We start from the raw sequence: 26,909 nt of genomic DNA, 5'->3' as shown, positions 1-26,909 counted from the left end.
GCAATTGTAAATAATGCTGCATTGAACATAGGGGTGCATATATTCTTTCAAATTGGTGTTTTGGGATTCTTAGCATATATTCTCAGAAGTGGAATCACTGGGCCTTAAGGCAGTTCCATTTTTAGTTTTCTAAGGAAACTCCATGCTATTTTCCACAGTGGCTGTACCAGTCTGCATTCCCAAAACAGTGCACAGGGGTTCCCTGTTCTTTACATCCTCACCAGCACTTGTTTGTTGATTTATTGATGACAGCCACTCTGACAGGTGTGTGGTGACATCTCATTGTCATTTTAATTTGTATTCTCTGACAATTAGCAACATTGAGCATCTTTTCATATGTCTATTGGCCATCTCTATGCCCTCCTTGGAGAAATGTCTATTCAGGTCCTTTTCCCATTTTGTAATTGAGTTGTTTGTCTTGCTGGTGTTGAGTCATGTAAGTTCTTATATATTTTGGAAGTTAAGCCCTCATCTGATATATCATTGGCAAATATGTTCTTCTATACAGTCAGTTCCCTTTCCATTTTGATAATGGTTTCTTTAGCCATGCAGAAGCTTGTTAATTTGATGTAATTCCAGTTCTTTATTTCATTTCCCTTGCTCTATGAGATATACTGGGAAAAATATTGCTTTGCGAGGTACCTGAAATTTTATTGTGTGTTTTCTTCTAGAATTTTAATGGCATTGTGACTTATATTGTCTTTTATCCACTTTGTGTTTGTTGTATTGTGTGCTATAAATTTCATTTTTTTTGCACGTACAAGTCCAGTTTTCCCAACACCATTTATTGAAGAGACTCTCTTTACTTCGTTGTATTCTTTTGCCTCCTCTGTCGAATGTTAATTGACCATGAAGGCGTGGGTTTATTCCTGGACTGTGTTCTGTTCCACTGATCTATATGTCTATTCTTATACCAGTAGCAGGCTGTTTTGATTACAGTGGACTTATAGTGTAGTTTGATATCAGGTGTTTTGATCTTTCCAGCTTGGTTCTTGGCAGATTGCTGAGGCCGTTCGGGGTCTTTTTTGGTTCTATATAAATTTTTGGAACATTGGTTCTAGATCTTTCAAATATACCATTGGTATTTTATAGGAATTGCATTGAATCTGTAGGTTGCTTTGGGTAGTATGAACATTTTAATGATGTTAATTCGTCCAGTCCATGAATATGATATATGCTTCCACTTACTTGTATCTTCCTCAGTTTGTTTCTTCACTGTTCTAAGATTTTTTGAGTACAGGCATTTTATCTTCTTGGTTAAATTTATTCCTATTTACCTTATTTTTTTTAATTCTATTTATTTATTTTTAGAGAGAGGGGAAGGAAAGAGAGAGAAGGAGAGAACCATCAATGTGTGGTTGTCTCTTGCATGCCCTGCACTGGGGACTCGGCCTGCAACCCAGGCATGTGCCCTGACTGGGAGTCGAACCAGTGACACTTTGGTTCACAGGCCAGTACTCAATCCACTGAGCCACACAAGCCAGGGCCTATTTACCTTATTTTATGTGTGTGTTGAAATAGTAAGGATTATTTTCTTAGGTAAATAAATGTTTTTGAATGTTACATTCTCTCGATTAATTGATCCTTTTTTAATCTTGAACTTTTTATACAGAATTTTAATAGTTGATTGGATTTAGTTATTTTTTGAAGACATAGAAAGGGAAAATAATGAGTTATTGAAAAAGTGAATAATTTTCATAACTATCATGTGGGGATAATGAGGAAGGGAAAGAGTTTATTTAAAACTTGTACAAAGCATATTAAAAAGGAAATGACATTTTCCTAATGTTCATTTCTGGAAATAAAACTTATTTTGAAAGAATAATCAGTAATTAAGGATAATAAAATAACTACAGAAATTAAGAAAGTCAGGTAACTGGTATAGCTAGTCTCTACACAACATTTTAATAGTCCTAGGAAGATTAACACAGCAACTGATAAGAAGGGAAGAAGTCTTGAGATAAACTCAAAGGAGTCAAGTTAATATACAGATACATTAAATACTCAGCTGTTTTGTGAAATTCTTCCCTTTGGTAGTGAAAAGTATTCTCTAGTTTGAACAATGCCGAATTTAAATGCTGGGAAGTATGGTGACTTATTGTTGTTATTTATATCTTTCTGCTAATTTTCTCTTATCTAAGTAAATAAGTGATATGAAAATCTGGACTAAGCAGAATTTTTATCTTAATGGCAAGCTACCAGTCTCTTTTCTTGTACGATGAACTGATGCTCAGGATTTAATGTACCAGGAGAATGAAAGTTTGTATAAAGTTTTTGTGTTGACATTCATGTGTCTAGATTGTGTTACAAGCTTCGATTTAAAACACCCCATTAAAAAAGTTGGCATAAATTTTGTTTAGTAAGAAGAGGCCATAAACATGTACCTTATCTTAATTGTGTTTTTTCAAATAGACCTTAATTTTTTTTAATTTATTGATTTTAAAAAGAGAGAGGGGCATGAGGGAGAGACAGGTAGAGATTTGTGTTCTTATTCATGCATTTGTTGGTGGTTTCTTGTATGAGAGTAGATTGATGGGTTTCTTTCTGTGAATTTCTCCTTAGGCAGTGATAACCAGGTTATCCCCAGATGTAGTTCTTAGCTCCCCTTCCTATTATTTGACAGTCCTCTTCAACTGGTTTCAGTGTCAGGTGTTACAAAAACACATTTGATTTACAGTTAATCTTTTTGTTGTTTAGAAATAGTTATTTTTTAATCAAAGCTTCAATGAGGTACATTATAATGGATTTCATATACAGTAACCAGCTATGTGTCCTGTTTTTCTTTTAATGTGTTCTAAGAAAGCACTGAGTACTAATTACGTTTATAATTCTTTCTGCACAGGCTGCTTTGTACCGCCTCAGTGGAGACTGGAATCCGTTACACATTGATCCTAACTTTGCCAGCTTAGGAGGTGAGTTGCTAGTAATACATACCAATGTAAAATAGCTCAGTTACCTAAGTAAGACTTAAAGACATTGCTACTTATGACTGGCAGTTTAACATTTAAAAAGCCCTCTCATAATGTATTTATGTAAAGGATATGGAAAATTAGGAAATAGTGTTCAGAAAATGGTGTACTTGAAATTGAGGTTGTAGTAGAAGGAAACTCTTGCTAGTGTAAGGTCTAGGATAGGACTATGGGGGGTCAGTGTCTGAGTTACTATGAAGGGCAAGGTCATTGGAGGAGAGAGCAAGAAACTGACAAGTTAGAGAAAGATTATCTGTATACATGGGTATTGAAATCACCATGGATAATTTCATGGTTACAGCCAAAACGAAAGCAAACAATGCTTTGTGTTCCTAGATCTCTGATATTCTTATTTTTTCTTTCTTTCTTAATTTTGTAACTTTCACCAGGAAATACTATTTTTAGAATATTTTTCATATTTATTAAAATAGAAGGTATAGTTCATGCGAATGCAGTTTAAAGGCATATTTTGAAATCCTGAATTAATTGTTCTTGGTTTTTAAATATGAAATGTATCCATATCTAACTAAACTCTCTCTATATTTAGGTTTCAGCAAGCCCATATTACATGGATTATGTACATTTGGATTTTCTGCCAGGCATGTTTTACAGCAGTTTGCAGATAATGATGTGTCAAGATTCAAGGCAATTAAGGTACACATGTATTACTGCATAATTTGGACATTAGTTATTTTGTTTTTTATTTTTAGAGGAGAAAAGGAGTTTTAGTGACTTCTTTTAAAATAGGTGCTATCCTGAAGTAATACACATTTTTATTACATTGACTTGGCAATTAGTACATTTCCTTTTTGTAGCTAAAAATACCTCTATTACACATTTATCATGAAGGATATCATATACAGTTATAATCATATCATACTAATTGGATTGGTTTATAAATTAATGAGGAGAATACATATATCAGCATATATGCCTTAACAAAAACTTAAGATTTACCTTAAAAAATTTTAACTGTTTTGTAATTTGCCTAAATTTAATTGAAAGTGTTAAGTGGCTGTGTTTGAACTCTACTAAACATACACCTACATCACTCTGATGGTTGCACATTGATTTAACTTTTGTATTTTTAAGTGGTTTCAAGTTTTCATCATCATAAATAACAAAGAAAACTGGCTCTGGGTAATGTCTCTGCAAAGTGTAAGGAAGAGACACACACTAAAAAAAATAACACAGTGTCAAATAGACAGAGGTTTGCGCTTGTGTTCCACGTAGCAGTGAAAATGCATTTTTCCGAGCCCTGGCTGGTGTAGCTCAGTGGATTGAGCGCGGGCCTGTGAACCAGACGATCGCGGTTCAATTCCCAGTCAGAGCACATTCCTGGGTTGCAGGCCAGTTCCCGGCAGGGGCCAGTTCCCGGCAGGGGCCAGTTCCCAGCAGGGGATGCAGGAGAAGCAACCATACATTGATGTTTCTCTTCCTCTCTCCTTTCCTTCCCCTCTAAAGATAAATGAATAAAATATTTTTAAAAAAAAAGAAAATGCATTTTTCTGATGCCTTACTTTTGATGAGACTCATTATTCTCATGCTTTTCATTTTAACTATTTTATTGTTATTCAACAATATTACACAGAGCAAATAACATAGTGCAGAAATTTATGAAGTAAAAAGTATAATATTATGTTCTATAGACCCACCACAGATCTTATTCCCTAGACATAATTGGTACCAACTTTTTGTTTTATTTTTCAGTTATAATTAACATACAGTCTTACATTAGTTTTGGGTGTACAGCACAAGATTCATTATGCATTTATATAACTTACAAAGTGATCAATCGCCCCAGTAAGTCTGGTACCTCCTGATACCATACATTGTATTACAATATTATCAACTATAATCCTTATGATGTACCTTACTTACATCCCTGTGAATACCACTTTTAACTGCTTTACTTTGTTTTGGTGGTTACCTACACAGTGCTACTAAATATAATTATGTTTCTGTTTCTTGGTCTGTCAGTATTAAACATTATTTATTGACTCTGTACTGTAAAAGACAAAGAATTAGCTTATGACAGCTATATCCTTTCTCTGATAATTTTATCATTTTATTTTTATTCCTTTATAAATTTGAGTACATCTAAATCTCTACTTTCTTTTTTGTATGCTCTTTAACTTCCTTTCCAGTTTTTTCCCTCACAGGTAGAAAAGTTCATTTTAAAATATTCCAGTCCCAAAACTCATTTTTTTTAAAGGTGCGTTTTGCAAAACCTGTATATCCAGGACAAGTTCTACAAACTGAGATGTGGAAGGAAGGAAATAGAATCCATTTCCAAACGAAGGTACGAATGTTTTGTTACCTACTTCATGATATCCTGTCATTTTTTTCCATCTTAACATTGTTTGCTTATTATTATGCATGTGAGACAAAACCTAGATTGTATAATCAGTGGCAACTTTTATTTGGAAATAAGGTGTCTGTGTACCTTGTTTTTTATTTTGTTTTATTTTCAACAAATTGGTTGCCATCTGCGTAGCAGTGGCACAGCTGTTCTGAAGATCTAGCCACATCCTTTTGGCTCAGGTAGTCAGTCACGTTGTCAAAATCTAGTCTTCATCAAATCGACGACATGGCTCAGAGATATTCAAATGAAAACAACAAAAATCTACTTAATTCCTTAATGAGGGAGCTAGCAAGAAAGATGATAGAACTGATTCATAAGAGACTTAGAACATGGGGGTGGGCTGGGATGGGAGTAAAAGACAGAAAACTGTACTTGAATAACAATTAAAATAAAATTTAAAAAAATAGTTTTTCTGAGTTAGAGAAAAAACCAGTTAATGTCCTACAGAATAATAAAACCGTATCCTTTATGGTTATGTTGTCTACTGAGCAGAAATCATGTGCATCTTAATCACACAAGAATCCACAAATTAAGATTTTATGTGACAGAGTCTGAGCCTAATTATAAGTGGCAGGACGAGTAAAACATATCTCCCTTTAGAGTTAAGTACTTTTTGGGTGAGGCTGTTAGCAGTTTTCCAGTAAAATATGAAAAAGACATACAACCATCCTTTTATTTGTAAGTTTTTTAAAAATTCACTGATTTTTTAGAGAGAGAAAAACATCGATTTTATGGCACCTATTTATGCATTCCATGGTTGATTCTCATTTGTGCCCTGACTGGGAATCGAACCTGCAACCTTGGCATATTGATTGGGCGATGCTCTAACCAACTGAGCTACCTGGCCAGGGCTGTTTGTAAGTTTTTTCAAGATCATTTTTGTTAACACAGTTTACCAGGCTGACACTTTTTGGCCTGATTATGTTGTACTACACATTGGGTTGGCTAAAAAGCCTGTTATGGTTTTTTTCTGTGGAATAAAAGACACGATTTTCATTTTCACCAATAACTATTGATTTGGATATTTTGAGTATTTCAGCTGTCTCCCACGTGGTATAATGTTGATTGTTCTCAATTAATGTCTCGATTTGATTGCTGTCAACTTCAACTGGTCTACCAGACCATAGAGCATCGTCCAGTGAGAAGTCTTTAGCATGAAACTTGGCAAACCACTTTTGACACGTCTGAACAGTCACAACACCTTCTCCATACATTGCACAAATCTGTTCTTGCATTTCAGTTGTGTTTTACCTTTCTTAAAATAATAAAGTGTAATATGTTGAAAATGTTGTTTAATTTCTTCCATATTTAATATTAAAATGACTATGTACTAATTTTGATAAGTTTTTTTTTAATGCAGGCTGACATGATGACAGCTGTCACTATACAGTATAACAAAATTGTTTTGAATGAAGTTAAAGACAAACTAAGTGTGACTAGAGCCATCTTATGGGAATAAATAAATGAATTTTCTGGTCAACCCAATAGATGGTTTGTGTTGAGCAGTTTAAACACCATCACTAATAGTAATAGCTTCCAGTTACTGAGTACCTATGAGTAGGCCATTGTCTACAATATGTATAACAACTCTACATCTTATAAGAAATTCTAGATTCAGGACTTCTAAATGACTTGCTCGTGGTCACACAGAAGTGGTGGAGTTAGGGATAGAAAGCCAGGTCTACCTGGCTCCAAGCTTAGACCCCCGGGCCCTACATCTTTTTACCACGTCGTGATTTCTTTCACAAGTAAATAAATAACTCGGCAGAACTCTTCTTTCTGTGGTTGCCTTACTCCTAATTGCCTCCTGTTGTTTGATTGCAGTATTGTTTTCCTGTTAGTTTATGCATACTATTTATTTCAGTTTTCAAATTCTTCCCGTCTTTTAGGCTTCAGTTCAAGCTCTGTCTTGCCCTTGCGGCAGTCCCTTCTTACTACCCTCTTTCCACCCATACAAATAAATACACTCACTAGCTTTTTCTGAAGTCTTCTTGCAATTAATGTTTGTCCCGTGTAATTTGGAGTCCTCTTATTTTTTAGTTATTTTTGTGTAAATTTTATTTTTTGAATGAGATTATGAACTCCAAGTGTTTAGGACCATGATTGTATTGCAGTTTTTGTTTTCCCACAATTCTAGTAATGAATAGTACAGAAATAATTTCTGTTGATTCATACTTAAAATTTTGAGAGGTAATATCTGAATATAATAGAGAATTCCCATTTTGACAAATTCTAAGCACCTCTTCTTACTTCTTCAGTATATTTGCTGTTTTTCCCTCAGTGACTAGATGTACTCTTTTCTATTAGTTATGTATAAGAATCCTCTCTCCCTCCCTCCTTCCCTCTCACCCTCCTTCCCTCTCTCCCTCCCTCCCTCCTTTCCTTCCTTCCTGTTTTAAGAAATATCTTCAACTAATGTTCCAAATGATATGCTTGGCTTGATTACAAGAAAGTAATTTACTAAAGTATATTTTGTTTATAAATTATCTCTTTCAGTGCCTTTCACTGTATATAACTTGAAATAAAATGAACAAATTGTTTGAAAGATCTTTTTTCTGAAGTATGATATGTGGTCAGAGGATAGTGATCTTGATCATTAAAAATGAGTTTTAATAAGGGCTACCTCAAGTTTTAGACACTATCCTATACATTCACAGCAAGACCATACTTTTATGAAAGAATAGCAATTGGAATAATTTTAGATGAAGTACTAGGAATTAGAATAGGAGTTCCTTTAATGAATATTTTGATAAAAGGCTATTTTAGCTTTTAGTTTATGCTATGCACACTTCCTATTTGAAATAAGAACTGGAATTACTACCTTTGGAAGTCCAGTAGTAACAGAAAAATTGTACTTTGATTACCACCACCGCATGTGGATACCGTGCCGTGCTTTCCAGGTAAGGATTCAGCAGTTCTCCCTCTGGCTCCCCGTTAGACACACAGTTGTATTTTTAAAAAGTCCCCCACTGCTCAGGCTGCACTGAAAATTATCTCAAGTGGTATTTTTAGAGATCGGACATGGTCTTACATAATTTTTTAAAAGAGCTACAGTTGATTCTACAGTTAGCATTAATAACTTATAGTAAATCAGTAAGGCTTCATTTTTACTCATCTTGACATTTAACTTATGAACTTTTAATTTGGTTTATTGTTTTCTTTTTTATATGAGCAAAAACTGTAAATTTATTTAAGTTACTTTATACTGTTTCACATGACATTGTGTTTTTGTTGGAATCATCAGAGTGAATTGGTTTATTTTTCTTTCTGTACCCATGTAAGACCCAGGAAACTGGAGACATCGTCATTTCAAATGCATATGTGGATCTTCTGCCAGCATCTGGGGTTTTAGCCAAGACACCTTCTGAGGTAGGTTATAAAGTGATATCCAGGTCATTTCCTAATTTCTGAATTTCAGTTAAGATTGCTTAAGAACATTCAGGCTACTTTAAGTGCTGTGAAAAGCTCTTAATTCTTGAACTAAAAGACATTAATGCAAAACTACTTACAATAAAAGAATATTTGGACAACATGAAATTTTTAAAAACTTTTTGGAGGTGGTTAGTAGGATGTGTCTCAAGAAAAACAATTTTCTACTTTTAGCATACTTAAATCAGTTGTTTAATAAGAAATGTCAAGCAAACAATATTTTGTAGAAAGATAAATGAGAAAGTTAATATCCTCTACCTTCTCCTGATTTGAAGATTTATATGAAACTTTATATATAAATATAAAAACAATAGGATATATTGTTTATCAAAGTGATTTTGTTATTCTCTATTAACATGTTCAGGCTTTTAATAAAAATGTTTATCTTCTCTGTCTCTAAAATATTAACTTTGTAATGGTGAGGTTTTCATATCTTTATGATCTTAAATGAAGATTAAAATCTCTTAAGACTCTAAGATAAAAAATTGATGAAGTTTTAGAGCTAGAAAGAAGTTCAGTTTTTATGTAATTTAGTCCAACTTTGTAAATAAATAAATAGGACCACAGAAGTAGATTAATTATCTTCCTGTTGAAGGTAGTTAAGATACAGGTTGTTTAGTTCCTAATATATTTTAAATTATTGTTTCTGAATTCTTTTTTTTTTAAGATTTTATTTATTTATCTTTAGTGGGGAAGGAGAGAGGGAGAGAAATATCAATGTATGGTTGCCTTTTGTGCGTCCCCTGCTGGTAGTTAGCCTGCAAGGAACCGGCCTGCAACCCAGGCATGTGCCCTGACTGGGAATCTAACCGCGATTGTCTGGTTTGCAGGCCCGCGCTCAGTCCACTGAGCTACGCCAGCCAGGGCTTTTGAATTCTGATAAAAGTAAAAACCTCTTATTTAGAGGGCTGAGGTTCCATTTAATTTTTAATGTAATCTTTATTGTATTTTTTTCCATTACCACTTAGTCTCCTTTATCCCCCTCTCCCCCCAGCAATCAGCACACTGTTGTCCTTGTTCACGAGTCCTGTTTCCTTTTCGCTCAGTCCCGTACCCTCCCCCCACTGACTAGCTGTCACCTGCTCTCCATCTAGGGCTGAGATCCTGGATGACATGAATAAATGTAAGGAAAATGTGAAAGAAGCGTGATATGAAAACAAAAACAAAACTAATTTGCCTTATATATACAGATTTTGAAAAAAGTTGCCTTATTATACATACATTTTGTAATAATTTTTCCCCTTGACTCATTTTTACATAACTTTTAACATTAAATTTTCTCTTTTTCCTAGGGTGGGGAGCTTCAGAGTACCTTGGTATTTGAGGAAATAGGTCGCCGTCTTAAGGACATTGGGCACGAGGTGGTAAAGAAAGCCGGTGCTGTATTTGAGTGGCACATCACTAAGGGTGGAAATACTGTGGCCGAGTGGAGTAAGTTATATCCCTGACTTCGTAATACTCTAAGGCAGCTCTTAGTAAATAGAGATAAAGTATCCTTGTTATAATTGAAGCCTGTGTCTTTGAAAAGTAAATCCTACTTTGTAGGTCAGTTATTTTTCATGGGATTAACAGGTTTAAGATACCCAAAGATATCTTATGTTTTTTATAGAGATGTAAGCAATCAGTTAAAGGGAAAATATCTCCTTTAAAGAGTCTATTACTACCTGAATTAGTACTTTTAAACAGTTATCCTAGCTGTATGCTACTTTAACTTCTCTTCACATTCCTCTTAAACATAAAACAAGTTCATCAGGGCAAATGAAATAGTTTTGTCATTATAGTTTGACAATTTAAAATTTTTTTTAATACCAAAACAATAATTTGGATTATTACCTTAGTTATCAAATTGTTAAGAATAAGTAGCATAAATGGAAGGTAGAAAATAGACAGGGGAGAGTAAGAATAGTATAGGAAATATAGAAGCCAAAGAACTTATATGTGTGACCCATGGACATGAACTAAAGGAGGGGGATGTGGGTGGGAGGGGTGTGCCCGGAAGGGGGAATGGGACAAGTGTAATGGCATAATCAATAAAGTATCTTTTAAAAAGTTAAAAATTGTTATTTAAGGGTGCCTATTTAAGTACCTTGAAAATCAGATTATTCTTCATTACAAGTGAAGGTCACTGTAAGTGTTCACGTAGGCCAAAAATTAAAATGTATCTCTAAATCAGCTGAAACTTTTGAAATAATCTTCTATTATTCCTGAAAACATTTCGAAGTTTTGTTCAGTTGATTTTGGTTCAGTATAAACAACTTCCTTTTTAATGTCACTGTTGCTATTTCTTTATGTTCATTAAAGGAACATAAATGAACATTTTATATAATGAACATAGGGAATATATGTTCACTATATAATTTTGGCATAGAAAAGCATAAAGAAGAAAGTAATGATGTATGACCCTACTACCCACAGTTAACATTTTGATGTTTGTTGTTCTGGAATACATTTGTGCTTATAGGATGTTAATTCAGACAGGGTATAAAGGAAGGGAAAATGTATGTATTTGGTCCCCCAAATTTCAAAGTGTCTAACATTTTCCTACACAGCTGCATAGATTAACACTGTATATGTAGGGGTCATCACTTTTTTCTTTCTGTCCTTCCTTTTTTCTTTCCAGTAACCATGATGGAATTCAATTTTGTCCCCATGGATGACAGTATATTAGAAGTTCAGTTATAAATGGGGCCCAGGACTTTTGAAGATTTTGGTGAAGAAGAGAAATGAGAGCTATAAGAGTGAGGAAAGGTGCCAGAACTATGTCACTGTTGGCAGAATGAAACTTTGAAGGGATTTATAAAGTATAGAAGTGACTCCCTCTTGGCAGACAGTTTCAATACAGTTTCATTAGCCAGCTAAGATTTTCCCCTCGTCTTGGTGACACTTTCCATGTAGATAATATTAGAAAATGTGCTCACATTTAAAAAATACCTTGAATTAACCTAAAAAAGTATTTTTCTTTATATTTCCCCTAGGAAATGGGAATACTGGAATACTGTTAATAAGTACTTATTATTGATGCTTTGTGGCTTCTGTTTGTCTTATTATCTCTTCTTCAGGTGCTTATTTATCAAAATTAACAATGCAATTGGATCTTAAAGCTTTCTCTGAAAGGATCCACCATTACCTTTGGTTATCTGCTGCCTGTTATTTCATTGGCTTCTCAGCTGTGCAGCTGTTTTCAGTTCTGTGTGTTGTTTTCTGTCACTCAGTGACACAGTGTTCGTGTCACTGAGTTAAATCACAGTATCTGGCAGCGATAGAAACTATCTAGGTCTTTGGCTTATGGTCTTTTGGAACGTGATTTGTATTGGCATCTGTTTTGCACGTTGGTACCTAGTGACATGAAGTAGATGTCTGAATGCTTTCATTTAGAGAATACCGAAGGTGCTTTTTTTTTTTTTTTTGCAAGCAGTTTTAAAAATGTTTGGCTAAGCACTTTATTACCAAATATTTTATATGCTAAATGGCAGTTAGTTGTCCCAGGCTTATTCACATCTTGGCTGACTGGAACCTTGTTATAGAGCACAGGGCTAAGCTACTCAGTTTACCTTGGCTGGGCTCAGGTGTCACTGGAATTTCGTAAGTGACTGACCTTGAGCAAGGCTAGGAACCAAGGGTTTTGGGTTCAGTGGCTTGGAAGGCACATCCCAAACCAGAGATCCTGGACTGTGCCCATCTTCCCTGTTTCCTCCCTCATTTTGCCATCTGAACAACAGTAACAGCATATCTCTGGGCACAGTGTGTGTGTGTTGTGGGAACGGGGGAGTATTCTAAAACCAACTTAGTCTAAATCTAGAAAGAATCAGTAAAGTTCCGTGTCCGTGCTGGGTTAGGGTTGGTGTTGGCTGTGGAGAAGGAGGCATCCAATCTGTGTCTTCTGAGGTGAGGCCTCCCTGAGCCTGTCCTGGTCATCTAGGCACTGCCTGGGCGACAGCCAGCGTGGCCTCTGCGTCGCTGGGCTGAGGTGATCTGGGAGAGGCTGGAGAGCCCTTCTCCTGTGGGCCAGGAGTGTGTATGTAACAGAGGGGTGTAAGCCCTTGCTAGGAGAAATCAGAGGAGGGCCTTGGTGTAACATTTTGGGGGAGGAAGCCCCGTTTCTTGGAAAGCTCACTTGCACCTTCTCATTTCTACCTCTGGAGACTGTTTTGATTATGAAATATTGTTGTAGAATTACTCAAAACAGTATGGTCCAATGATAGTGCTTCCCTACATAAATGAGGTCAAAGTAGAAGCTTTATTCCTCTGTAAATATTTATTTTAATATCAAGAACACAGTGATTTTGTTGTCTATATATTTTTTATTACTCCAAAAATGTTATTGAGTGCCTGGACATGTTTGAACACCTTTTTTGATAACCTGTGCCTTCAGGGGTTTTACCCTTTGGAATAAAGGTAGTCCACTGGCTTTTTAATTTTCTAGAGATTCTTGGATTAAGTTGGAAAGGTAAAAATGGACATTAGATGGAAAAGTAAATCCCTGAATTCTCTTCTCATGATAGTTATCTTACTGTATTATGATCATTCTAATTATATGTCTCCTCCTACTTGATCTTGGGTTTGACACTGAGAAAGAGCTTCAGATTAGTTTATTTCCAGCCTCAAAAAGTATTCAAAGTCATGAAAGGCAAGGACCTACATCCAAGATTACTCTATCCAGCAAAGCTGTCATTTAGAATGGAAGGGCAGATAAAGTGCTTCTCAGATAAGGTCAAGTTAAAAGAGTTCATCATCACCAAGCCATTATTATATGAAATGTTAAAGGGACTTACCTAAGAAAAAGGAGATCAAAAATTCAACAGTACAATAACAACAACTCACAACTATCAACAATCAAACCTAACAACAAAACAAAACAAAACGCAAAAATGAACTAAGCAGACAACAAGACTAGAAAAGATTCACAGAAATAGAGATCATATGGAGGGTTATCAGAAGGGAGGGGGTGGGGGTAGAATGGGGGAAAAGGTACAGGGAATAAGAAGCATAAATGGTAGGTACAAAATAGACAGGGGGAGGGTAAGAACAGTACAGGAAATGGAGACAACAAAGAACTTGTGTGATCCTTAGACAGGAACTGAGGTGGGAGAGGAATGGTGGGAGGGGTGTACAGGCTGGAGGGGAATAAAAGGGGGAAAAGAATGGGACAACTAGAATAGCATAATCAATAAAATAGACTTTAAAATATTTAAAAGAAATAATTTATTTCCGGCCTCAAGTATGGTTTTATAACACATAGTGACCTGATTCTGTAAATGTTGAGTAAGTGCTAAAAGCTACATGGAATGCACAATTTGAGATAGAAGCAGATGCCTGCCTTTTTAAAAATGTGATGAAATTGGTGCCTTTTCTTCTATGAAAACAATAAGTTTATTGTATGGATAATGACATGTATTTTCTACTTAGCATGAATGAAATATTCAGGAACAATATGACACAATTGAGACATTTTATAAGTAAGCAGTGTATTCTGTGATATTTGTTACTATTTCTGAAACCAGCCAAAAGCTGTCTCCTAGTAAATAAACCCTTTGGATCCCATTCTGTTCTGGACAAAAGTAAAACTTTAGAGGAAATGAAAGGTGACAGGAAGGCATAAAGAAACTTAAAGAATCAGGGGCCTCTAGGATGTATAGAATAGTGTGCTGGAAATTAAAACACAGTTATTTTTATCTGCAACTCCAGAAACAAAAGTTCTAAAACTGGATTTTTTTCCTCCTAACTCTTTGATGTCAAAACCTGACGTGAACTTAGACATTGCAGCTACTTGTCCTTATCTCACTTAGTGTGAATTAGTCCAGGTGTAGAACGTAGAAGTCGTGTACTTGTTGATAATGTGTTGTGACTTTGGAGGTTTTTCATAATGTTTAATATGTGTTTTATGAATGGTATTTTCTTCCTAAAATGTGAAAAATTCTGAATTCTTAAACACATGTGGCCTGATGAAGGGTTTTAAATAAGGAATTGAGACCTGTTCATATATACAGACAATTCTGATAGAACAGAAGTGGTAAGAGACATGGGGAAGGTGCTGCCGGCTCTCACGGATGGGAGGGTCGGTTCATTCAACAAATACTTGAGTGTTTAGTGTGTGCCAGGTGCTCTGCTAGGTTGTGGCTTACAAATATGAGAAGACAGGATTTGGGGGGGAGAGTGGTTTACAGACACCAGTATTAGAGGCGGTGTGTCAGGAAAGTTTATAGTACCGGAGTTAGGAAACAAAGGTTGTCGAATTCAGGTTCAAAGGAAGGAAGACCTGTAGAAAAGTGCTGGCAATGATGGAGAGGAAAGAGACTATGTGGGTCTATTGCTAAGATACAATCGACTGTCTTGGCTACTAATAACGTCTGAAAACAGTAGGAGAAAAAGACAACTAACAGCAAGGTGTTGAACCTCTGTGACTGAGGATGTCAACTCCAGTACACAAGTGTGAACAATGAAGAGAAGTTTAGGAGGGAAGGTTTCATAAGCTGTGGTGCCACAACTGTAGCAGATGGGGGTCTGGATGAGGTTGTGGGGGCTGTGGGCCTGGAGTGTAGGGATGAGTCCCAGCTGGAGACAGAATTAGAAACCATATTCATGGAAATACTAGTTGGAACTCAGGGAGCATTAGCTTTGCTACTCTGCTTCATATTTTGTTTTCCTTAGGATGATAGAGTTAAGCTCATTGACATTGAACAGTTTGCTTATTTTTCTCCTAAAGGAAATTTGGTTTCCTTTTACATATTTATAATCTTTTCCATTATAGGAACATAATTGGATTTGACATTTATATAGCAAGATTGTGGAAATACTATTCATTATTGCTTACATATTGTTAAGTTATAAAGGGAGTTCGCTTTTTAAAATGTACACTGTAGCTAATTATGTAGAGCTAAGTGTACCTATTTGGACTAAATCCAGGCATCTATTACGCACTTTGGTTTTTTGCATCATCTAACCTCTAGTTCATCTGTTTTGGATCTTGGAAATTTGCTGGAATGTGAAAGAATAAATACAGTTTGGGCAACTGCTATTCTGATCGTTAAAACCTGTTAGTTCCTGGACTGGTGCCTCTCCTAGCAGTCACACCAGTTTACTGTTTAGGGTTTCTCAGCTTGGATGTAGACTAAATCTTGAGAGTGTTGATTCCACAGTTAGGATTGGGATCCGACTGAGTGTCCTGTGCATTAATAGAAAATACATGAAAGATGATCTGTGGAAAGAAGCTGTCTAGTTCGGGGTGGGGACCTGTTTGTTAGAGAGACAAAGTCCAGATAAAGAGGGATGTCGGCCATCCTTCCCCTTGTCCATCTTCTGCTGCTGCAGTTGCAGTTGCCCCCCTTTCTTTCTTTTTAACTATACAAAGAATACATGAAAGCACATTCATAACGTGTAAGTGTCAGTGAGAACAGAGCCTTTGCTCTTCATGCTCCATTGCTAGAAGTGGTAAGAGATACAGAAGTGGTAAGAGACAAGGTAGCACGGATGGGAGGTGCTACCTTGTGTATCACGTGACACCCCAGTGGAAACAGTGCAGTGAATGAATGAATATACAAAGTCAGTAAGTTCCCTTCTCTTTGCCTCTTCCCCTCCCCAAGGTGACCATTATTGTTAAGTTATGTTTTTAGTTTAGTTGGCAGTATTCTTCTCTGGGAAAAGTTAGAGTGATTAATTTTCTCTCTGGAGGAAGGCTTGACTAAGCAAGATGTAGTTAAGCACTCTGTTTTTTTCTTATGTATGTGTAGCCTTTCCTTGACTGTAAATTGGGAGTCCCCTATACACTCTTACAGAGAGTGATGTGACTATACCTGCCCTTCACTGTGGCAAGAAAAATCACCTTCAAGAGGCTGAAGCTGCATGAGTAGAATGGGCTTATTAGATGATTGGTCTTAGTCATGTCTGAGGTAATTAAAAGTTTCTAAAGTGTAACTGTGGCATAAAGCTCTATAAATGTGAGAAAGAGAGCAATGAAGGAAAATTTTTAATAGCTTTTCTAGTGCCCAGCCTGTTTTCGGGACACTTAATTCTTCTGTCAAAAACAGTTAAGAGGAAAGTAGCTAATTTTAAAGTTTATGTACAACAGTTAGGGCAATAAATATTGTATAAAATCATAAATTTAACAAAACTGATTAGAATATTTTTTAAAATATATGTTGATTAGCTTGATGAATTCAGGTATTTGAAAGGTGACTATAGTGTGTATTCCCTTCCCACAACGTGCAGCTGATTTGAAATCCAGTTTTCTTTGTTGACTGTAGAGTATTTGAACCTGATGGCTTTGACAGATAACCTCCACTAACTTATTCCTTACATTATTCTGCATTGATTCATTTAAAATTGTTCTGTCTTTTAAGCTTCTTTAATGAGCAAAAAATTGATTTATTATTTTGAAGAGCTTCTTTATAAAAAGAAAATGTCAGAAAATAAAGGACTTATTTTTTTTCTAAATGACAGGTAATACATATTGTAGAATAAGCAGCACATTATCTTAGGAACTGTAAAAATGTCTGTGTTTTAGTTGGTTTATTTTACTCTCACATTGTGAAGAAAATATGACACACATTGTTTTTTTTCTTATTTTTCTCAGCTATTGACCTGAAAAATGGTACTGGAAAAGTGTATCAAGGCTCTGAAAAAGGCTGTGCTGATTTAACAATCACAATTTCCGATGAAGACTTCATTGATGTAGTCCTGGGCAAGCTCGATCCTCAGAAGGTAATAAGCACATTCTTAAAATGTTCATTTATCCATCATTATTGCTTCCTGTCTGACAATTGCAGTTTTTAGCTCACTTCTTCCAAATTCTGATTATGATGTGGAATTCTTACAACTCTGAAGACACAGCGGATGCCAATATCTGAGTTGACAGATCATGAATTTTTTAATAGATTTTCAACTGACACTCTTCAGAACTGAATTTTTGGTGATATTCTTCTTTAGCATAGAAACAGTATAAAACCCACATCCAGACTTTTTATTATATTATTCATTAGTTCAAAGGTGAAAAACCTTATATTAGTAGATATTTCATAAAATTAGACATTCATTCCTGACAATAAGATTAAGAGCTTATCATAATCATCTCTGAAAACTGGAAATAGAAGGATGGAACATAACAGCCAGTGTCTTATTGAAGGTGAAATATTTAGAAACAGACATTTCAGAGGAAAACTGTGATTGAGACAAGAGAGCCCTGTCTGACCATGATGAGTTAATATTCTGAAACTTTCGGCCAAGTTATAGACACACCAAATGAAAGTAACTGATACAGTAAATGCATTAGAAAATTTAGTTATTTTCAAATTGTGAATATGTAGCTAGAAATCCCAAGAGAATCAACTGATGGGTTCTTAGAATAGAGGAATTCAAAGTGGCTACATGCATAAAATTTATTTAAAAAATAGCTTTCACATAGCAAAACCAAATAGAAGATACAATTGAAAAAAATTGTTTATAATTACCACCTAAACTAAAAAATACTAATTACTACCCTAATAAGAAAGTTCAGTACTTATTTGAAGAAAACCATGCAACTTTATAAGGAACAGAACAGCCCTGGCTGGTGTAGCTCAGTGGATTGAGCACGGGCCTGTGAGCCAAAGGGTTGCTGGTTCCATTCCCGGTCTGGGCACATGCCTGGGTTTCAGGCAGATCCCCAGTCGCAGGGTTCATAAGAGGCAACTGAACATTGATGTTTCTCTCCCTCTCTTTCTCCTTCCCTTTCCCTCTTTCTAAGAATAAATAAATAAAATCTTTAAAAAACTTGTAACCCCACCCAAACCCCAAGTCTTTAAAATCCAGTATGTATTTTACACTTACACTGCACCTCAGCCAGGACTAACCATGTTTCAAGTGCTCAGTAGCTGCATGTGCTAGCGGCTTATTTATGATAAGCACAGCACAGGTTTAAACATTGTGTCTTGTTTTTGCTTTTCTGCTCGCTCTTATCTGACGCCGCATCTGTCACTGCACTGATACTGTGCTTTCAAAGGTCACTGATGACTACTGTTTTGCTAATTCCAATGAATATTTTTCTGTCCATGTCTTACTCAAACTTTCAGAAGCATTTAACTCAGTTAATCACCAATTTCTTGAAATAATTTCATCCTTTGGCTTTTATGACACCATATTCTCTCATTTTGCTTTCTTTACTTTTGGCTGTTTCTAATCTCCTTTGGTGTCTTCTACCCCAGCCACTAAATGTAGATGTTTCTTAGGGCTCATTTTACAGCTCTTTTCTAAATAACAATGACTTTATCCATCCCATGGTATTTTAAGCTATCTATTGACATGGACACCGGACCACAGTGTCCGAGGTGTTTTGGATGAGATACAAGACAAATTCACATGGACTACCGAGTCCTGTGGAGGAAAAGAGAGAGCACAGCCACTCTCTCAAGGGGAAAGCACCTGACCCTTGCCTTGACAAGCTTTTATTGCTTTTCTGGGCACATTACATTGAGGATGGTCCTCATTTACTATGTACAGGTTCGCTTTAAAGAAAGCGAACTATGTACAGGTTCTTACCTAAAGAAAACAAAGAGGATGTTGCTAATAACATCAAAAAGGATATTTGCAAACGTAAAGGGAAAAGTGGTTGAACTGGTTATACTCATCCTGGGAAGGTTTAGCATAGATTTTAGGAAGTTACTTTAAAGATATGCAGTAAACGCTTGCTGCCTCAGTTCAGGGTGAGGGAGTTTTAGCAAAAAGTAAGTCTCCAGGACTTCCGCCAAGATGGAGGCATAGGTGGAAACACTGTGTCCTCTCCCACAACCAAGTTTGAATACAACAAGGGTTTGGAGAACAAGGACACACCCAAAGACCAGAAAACGGAATTACACGGAAGTCCGACAACTACGAACCGTTCAACGGGGACGGTAAGAGGGACGGAGCCAGCAGTGGAGCTGGGTCGGGCAGGACAGATCCCCCAATGTAGGCACACAGGCAGCCTGGAACCAGTCGGGGTGTGGGGCAGACTGACCACGGTCGCACATTCGAGCACAGTGAGACAGACCACGCAGGCCCCGGGGGGCGAACCTAGTGGTGGAGGGCTGACGGCGGTGGCATACTCACATGCAGTGGAACGAAACGTGTGGGCCTGGTGACGGTGGTGGCTGCGGCGCCAGTGGGGGCCTCGGTGGCAGGCAGCCGATGGGACGCCATTGTCCCTCTTTGACTCCTCCCCCACATACAACGTCACAACCCAGCGACTTAGTTGCCCTGCGCTAGTGAACACCTTAGGGCTCCGATCCTGCTACGGAACAGGCACGAACAGCCCAAAAGATGGCGCAAGAAGAACTCAAAGGCCCAGAGCCAGTAACTCTAAGTGACTGAGAAATTGCCAGCCTCTCAGAAGCACAATTCAAGACACTATTTATCAGGATGCTCACAGAACTGGTTGATTATAGTCACAAATTAGAGGAACATATGAAGGCTAAACTAATTGAAATGAAGGGAGATGCACAGGAAACCACTAGCGATGGAAAGGAAACTGAGACTCAAATCAATGGAATGGACCAGAAGGAAGAACAAAACATCCCACCAGAAAAGAATGAAGAAATGAGAATTCAAGAAAATGAGGAGAGGCTTAGGAACCTCCAGGACATGTTTAAACGTTCTAACATCCGGATTATAGGGGTACCAGAAGGGGGAAAGAAACAGCCACGAGTGGAAAACTTATTTGAACAAATAATAAAGGAGAACTTCCCCAGTCTGGCAAAGGAAATAGACTTCCAGGAAATCCAGGAAGCTCAGAGAGTGCCAAAGAAGTTGGACCCAAGAAGGAACACACCAAGGCACATCATAATTACATTAGCCAAGACTAAAATGAAGGAGAGAATCCTAGAAGCAGCAAGGGATAAGGGGACAGTCACCTACAAAGGAGTACCCATCAGACTGTCAGCGGATTTCTCAAAAGAGACCTTACAGGCAAGAAGGGGCTGGAAAGAAGTATTCCAAGTCATGAAATCTAAAGAACTACAGCCAAGATTGCTTTATCCAGCAAAACTTTCATTTAGAATGGAAGGACGGATAAAGTGCTCCTCAGATAAATAAGGTCAGATCCAAGGAGTTCATCATCACCAAGCCCTTATTATATGAAATGCTAAAGGGACTTATCTAAGAAAAAGGAGATGAAAAATGTTAACAGTGAAAGGACAGCAAACTCACAGTTATTAACAACCACACCTGAAACAAAAGCGAACCAAGAGGACAGCTAGATCAGGAGTGGAACCATAGAAATGAAGAACACATGGAGGGTTAGTAACAGGGGAGAGGGAGGAGGAGAAGGGGGGAGAAGGCACAGAAAATAGCATAGAGGGTAGGTAGAAAATAGATAGGGGGAAGGACAAGAATAGTGGGGGAAATATAGAATCTAAAGAAGTTGAGACACGTGGTTATAAACTAAGGGGGGGAGAATGGTGGGGGAGGGAGTGTGCGGGTGGAGGGGAATGAAGAGGGGGAATAGAACAACTGTAATGGTATAATAAATAAAATATATTTTAAAAAAGCAAGTCTCCAAGTGGCCTACATACAGTGCAGGCCTGACTCCCCACAGGAGAACCTGTCCGTGAGCTTGGGTCCTGTGTACAGGACTTTGCTTTCCACTGGCCTTTCCAAGTGGGAGCTGGACCCATGCCATAGAGAACCGTCTTCTATAGTCTATATGTTGACAACTCACAGATTTAAATGTCTCACTTTGTTGTCTTCTTTGAGTTCCATAGTGGTACAACCAGCTCTCTATTTGACTTCTCTCATGGCATCTCAAACTTACTGTGTCCACTGTAGAACTCATGATTTAGTTTTCTCTGTAGTCTTTTCCTTTTCAGGCAATGGTACCATCATCTCTCCACCCAAATTAATATGCTCAGTAATATAAGAATTGTATTGGTTTCCTTCCATATCTCTGTATCCTTTCTATACTTAATACTGCCTGATCTTACTCCAAAATACATCTTCTCTTCATCACTAGGGACATCACTGTGATCCAAGAGTCCATCATCTCTCACCTGGCTTACTAAATAGGTTTCAGACTGCTTCCAGTCTGAAAGTACTTGCTTACATTTTATAGTTTTGACTCCCCTACTCTAATACTTGCCTAATGAGAACAGGGAGAGATGTCTGTTTTCTAGCCTGGAACATTGCCTAGTGTACTGTAGTCAGTCTGTTCATACTGGAGTAGATTAAAGCAATGGTAGAAATAAGGAACATAGCTCAATAGCAGTAGTTTAGAAATTAAAAACTTCTGCATGTCAGATTCCATAAGTCATTCCCATAAGCCTGGGAAAAAATAAGGTGATGATGATTCACAATATATTGGTATTAACAACCTATAAAAAATTCTGAAAAGTACTAAGACCTCAATGGGCAAAAGAATGGGCAAAAATAGAAAAAATGGGCAAAACTTATGAACCAGTCATTAATGAAAGAAATAGAAATGACTAATATACATAAGAAAAACTATTGAGTTTTCCCAGCATCTAAAAATGCAAATTAAAGCAGTTATTTTTGCCTCAAATTTTCAAAAATTAAGAAAATATATTGTTAAGGTTGGGATAAGAGAATTCCCATGTGGCTGGAAGGAACAGTAATTGGGAATAGTCTTTCTGGAAAGCACCGTGGCAGAGGTTTGCCGCCTGTCTTTTTTTGTTTTGGCGAAGTCAGCACTTCTTTAATGGCCCTCCTAGTTCCAAAGAAATACCTAATAATTCAGTTTATTAAGTATTTAGTTCTAAACAAGAATAGTTTCCCATGTTGGAGTTTTTGTATCTGACCAGTGCTTAAATACTCCTTAGTGTCCCAGTGAGTTTGCTGGGATGCTCTGGTGTCTCACAGTGTATATATAGTTTGGAAACTGTGGCAATTTGGAAGTATATTCAAGAACCTTAATGTAAGAAATGTCATGATTTAGTAACTCTTCTTCTAGGAAATCTATTCTAAGAATATAGGTAAGAACAAAGATTTATGTACACAATTCTTCCACTTAATAATAACAGCACCAAATACTGGTGTATTTACACCAAGGAATTAGGACTTACAACCTTGTTTCAGGTTGTAAGTCCCTCTCAGACTTCAGGACCTGGCACGCAGGTCCACGTCGACTCCTCTTCTGCGGGAGTCACAGACTTTCGTTTCTGTAACTGCACAGTGAAAGCAGCCCTGGTTTTGAAATTGCCGTCTCCAGTTTGAATGTCTAGCAGTGGATTCTGGTATAAAAAGTTTAAGTAGTTTTTTACTTTTCCTACAGCTGATGAGGATTTGTTTCTGAGATTAAGTTGCTATTAGTTAATAAGCAGTTAATTACCTTACTTTTGCTGGCTCTGTGGCCTTGAGCAGGTTATTTAAGCTCTCTGAACTTCAGTTTTCCATCTCTCAGCTGGGGGTGAGAATTACTGTTATGCCCACTTCAAATTGCTTGGCTGTGCTTCTCAAGTGAGATTATATTTGTAGGGCTGCTTTGTAATGTTAAGTATATACACATAGCTATTACTACTTATAATCTAGATAGAAATCTAGGGACTTATTTATTTCACATTCTGTTGTTTTCTCAACAAGCTATAAAAACTAACTTATTAAGTTTATTTTACTGATAGGGAACTTGACACTGAGGAAGGACTTTAGGAACTTGCATACGTTTCTTTTGTCGGGTCAGATGCAGAGGTGGTACAGGGGCCCTTAGTGTTTTAACATGACAGCCTTTTGCTTAGTAATAATGAGCTTGCTCTGCTCTTACCACGTATAAAAACACTAAGCTAAGCACTTTACACAGTTTCCCTTAACTCATACAACAAAGCTGCATGATTTAGGTACTGTTGTCTTGCCCTTTACAGATGAGGCTGGAGCTCAGAGATATTGCATACTTTGCCCAAGCTCAGTTTGCTAGTAAGGGGCAGAGCCTAAATTTAACTCAGGCCTCTAATGCTGTAGTCCAGGATCCATTCACTGCTTTGTTGCACTGCCTTTATTTATTATTATATGGCTTTCCATTTCATGAGGATGTAATAAATATGTTTACTCTGCTTTTAAAAGTTCTGAATTTAATATATTAACTATTAATAGTACAGTAAAGACTTTTATTTGTATGGTCTCAAATTCATGTATAAGAATATAGAGTAAAGCTAGAAGTGTAGGTTGAAGCAGAATACCCAGATCTGTCAGTTTGGATAAATTATTTTATGGTTTTGTAAAACACATAACGGGTATATATTTTTCTTAGTTGTCTAAAAATATTTATAAACTATCATTGCTAGATAAAAGTTGCCTTTGTTGTTAATTCAATTGTATTCAGTCTGAAAAAAATTTTTGAACAGTGTTTTAAAAACACAAATAAAATGTAACATGATAAAGTTTGACGCTTTTTCCTTCTTTCCTTCCCAGGCATTCTTTAGTGGCAGACTGAAGGCCAGAGGGAACATCATGTTGAGCCAGAAGCTTCAGATGATCCTTAAAGACTATGCCAAGCTCTGAAGGACATGCTCCATTACTAACAAAAGTAGAATACTCTTTTCAACCAGATATGCAAACGTGATCAAAACTAAGATGCAGGGAAAATTGCTTAATTTTTTCAGATTTCAGATAACTTCAGATTTTCATTTTCTACTAATTTTTCATGTTATTATTTTTACAAGAAACTGTGAAATAGCATGTAATTATCCTTCTTAGATTTTATCTTCATAATAAAATTTTTTCTTTCAAGTCTATTCTTTTTAGATTGCAATAGCATTTATAAGTTGAAAGGAAAATTAAATGAGTAAAAGCCACTTTGATGCCTGTTGAGCTTTTTGTTGTTTTCTGTTCTCTAATTTATTTAAACTCCAGTTTTAACACAAATTTTCATACTTTGCTATGGTTGGTAGTATTCTACTTTAAAGCAGGAGAAAAGTCTTTGTGTTTCCAAATAGTTTTATTTCTTCTTTTCTGAAAATTCTTTACTTTCATCTAATGCTTCTAAATCTACCAAATACATAGCTTTCTTGCTTAATTGGTAATTTTAAATCATAAGATGGTCACTAGCAAGTACTGTTGTATTATTTCCGCCAACATTTAGCTCAGATTATGTATGCTGAGAAGAATGCTCTTTTGATGGCTTGGCTGCAGAGGAAATGAGAAAGTGAGTGAGATGCTCAGGTCAGAGATGGAGGAAGTTTCAGTCATGGAGCACAGCTGAGGAGAGTGTGTGTGAGTGGGTGGGTTCTCAGGGAAGTAGGCTCTGAGATGGAGATTCATGGGCAGAAAATGTATTTGGAAATGTTCTTGGGATCAATAAGCAGAGGGGTGGGGTGGTTTAGGGGGTAAGCAAAGAAGCAGGGCTAGGCAGAGAGAGAACTTACGCTGTGGAGCATTCACCAGAGGCCTTTCAGCTCAGGAGCTGGGTTGGCCTTCAGATGTATCCTTGATTATGGCCTGCCCCTCAGTCCTGAATAGGACCTCTGGGAGCACACAGCACAGTACTCTGCCTCAGAGAACAGGAGTGAGGGAATTAGAGTTTAGGGATGAAGGAAGAAGTTCTCACAAATACAGAATTTTAATGTTTAGCACAGTGCTGGAATGTACTGCAGGACCTCAACATATTATTGATTTAATGAATGAGCAGGGTGTGTAGAAGGCATAGAAGAAAAGTTAGATATTTGGAAATTATGTCTTAGTCTCATGAACTTTGTATGGTATCGTAAAATTAATTTTAATTCAAAATGACCCGTTGTTAGGCTGACTGAATTAAAACACAATGGCAGTCTCTTAATGTTACTATAAAGTGGTAACTATTATCCCTGTTGAGCTAGGAAAAGCCTAGTGTCCTTACAAATAGAAATAGCACATTAAAATTAATCAAATGCCACTACAAATTAATGGAGGTGTTGAATGTATACCTTACATGCTTTAAACATGTTGAGAAAGTGATGTTTAATTATCTTCCTAACCTGTCAATCTTAAAGGTATCCATATTTACCAACAGCTTTTTATTAGTCTTCATGTCCCTTAACCTTTCTTTTTATAAAAAATTCAATCTTTATTGTATTTTTTCCATTACCATTTAATCCCCTTATAGCCCCCTCTCCCCCAGAGATCCCACACTGCACAAGTTTGCTTTTCCGGAATAAATCGCGATTGATCACAGTGTATGACCTTTCTGATGCATTGCTGTATTTGGTTTGCTAATATTTTGTTGAGGATTTTAGCATCTGTGTTCATCGGAGTTATTGGCATATAGTTTTCTTTCTTTGTAGTGTTTTTACCTGGTTTGGGGATTAGGATAGTGCTGGCCTTGTAAGATGAATTTGGGGTTTATGACATAGTTTGAGAAGGAAAGATAGTAGTTTTCAGAATGTATGGTAAAATTCACCTGTGAAGCCGTCTGGTCCAGGGCTTTGTTGTTCATTGGGAGTTTTTTGATTACTGCTTCAGTTTCAGTAGGTGTAATCTGTCCAGATTCTCTGATTCTTCCTGAGTTAGTTTTGGAAGGTTGTATATTTCTAGGAATTTATCCATTTTGTCCAGGTTGTCCAGTTTGTTGGCATGTAGTTGTTCATAATATTTTCTTGTAATCCTTTGTATTTCTTCAGTGTCAATTGTTATTTCTTCTCTTTCATTTCTGATTTTATTTGGGCCCTTTCTCATTTCTTTTTTGATGAGTCTGGTAAAAGGTTTGTCGGTCTTGGTAATCTTTTCAAAGAACCAGCTCTTGGAATCATTGATTTTTTGAATGGTGTTTTTTTTTTTTTGGACTCTATTTCATTTATTTCTGCTGTGATCTTTGTTATTACCTTCCTTCTACTCACTTTGGGCTTTGTTCTTTTTCAGGGTCCTTTAAGTGTAAATTTAGATTGATTATTTGAGCTTTTTCTTGTTTGTTGAGATAGGCCTTCGATGCTATGTATTTCCCTCCCAGTTGTCCCACAGGTTTTGGATTGTTTTGTCATTTTCATTTGTGTCAGTGTATCTTGATTTCTTCTTTGATCTCATTGTTGACCATTGATTGTTTAATAATGTGTTACTTAGCTTCCATGTCTTTGTGTGCCTTTCAGTGTTCTTGTGATTGATTTCCAGTTTCATAGCAGTGTGGTCAGAGAAGATGCTTGATCTGATTGAAATCATCTTAAATTTATTGAGACTTGTTTTGTGTTGTAACATGTGGTCTGTCTTAGAAAACGTTCCATATGCGCTGG

The 26,909-nt window shown here is 36.7% G+C and overlaps 1 protein-coding gene across 1 annotated transcript in view; it reads left to right on the top strand.

The window, feature by feature from the left end:
- HSD17B4 (hydroxysteroid 17-beta dehydrogenase 4) overlaps positions 1–24,522 on the top strand; it is a 90,342-nt gene extending 65,820 nt beyond the window's left edge. Inside the window, exons 18-24 of the mRNA XM_037028998.1 lie at positions 2,843–2,912; positions 3,517–3,623; positions 5,185–5,271; positions 8,617–8,703; positions 10,056–10,194; positions 17,333–17,460; positions 24,124–24,522. Of these exons, the coding sequence (XP_036884893.1) occupies positions 2,843–2,912; positions 3,517–3,623; positions 5,185–5,271; positions 8,617–8,703; positions 10,056–10,194; positions 17,333–17,460; positions 24,124–24,213 (708 nt within the window). The 3' untranslated portion in view covers positions 24,214–24,522. The remainder of the gene's footprint in view (positions 1–2,842; positions 2,913–3,516; positions 3,624–5,184; positions 5,272–8,616; positions 8,704–10,055; positions 10,195–17,332; positions 17,461–24,123) is intronic.
- Positions 24,523–26,909: the final 2,387 nt, after the last annotated feature.

This window comes from Sturnira hondurensis, unplaced genomic scaffold, assembly GCF_014824575.4.
Source record: "Sturnira hondurensis isolate 20B ecotype Veracruz unplaced genomic scaffold, ASM1482457v3 Scaffold0001509, whole genome shotgun sequence".
Lineage (NCBI taxonomy): Eukaryota > Metazoa > Chordata > Mammalia > Chiroptera > Phyllostomidae > Sturnira > Sturnira hondurensis.
This window is presented reverse-complemented; position numbering and strand designations above follow the sequence as displayed.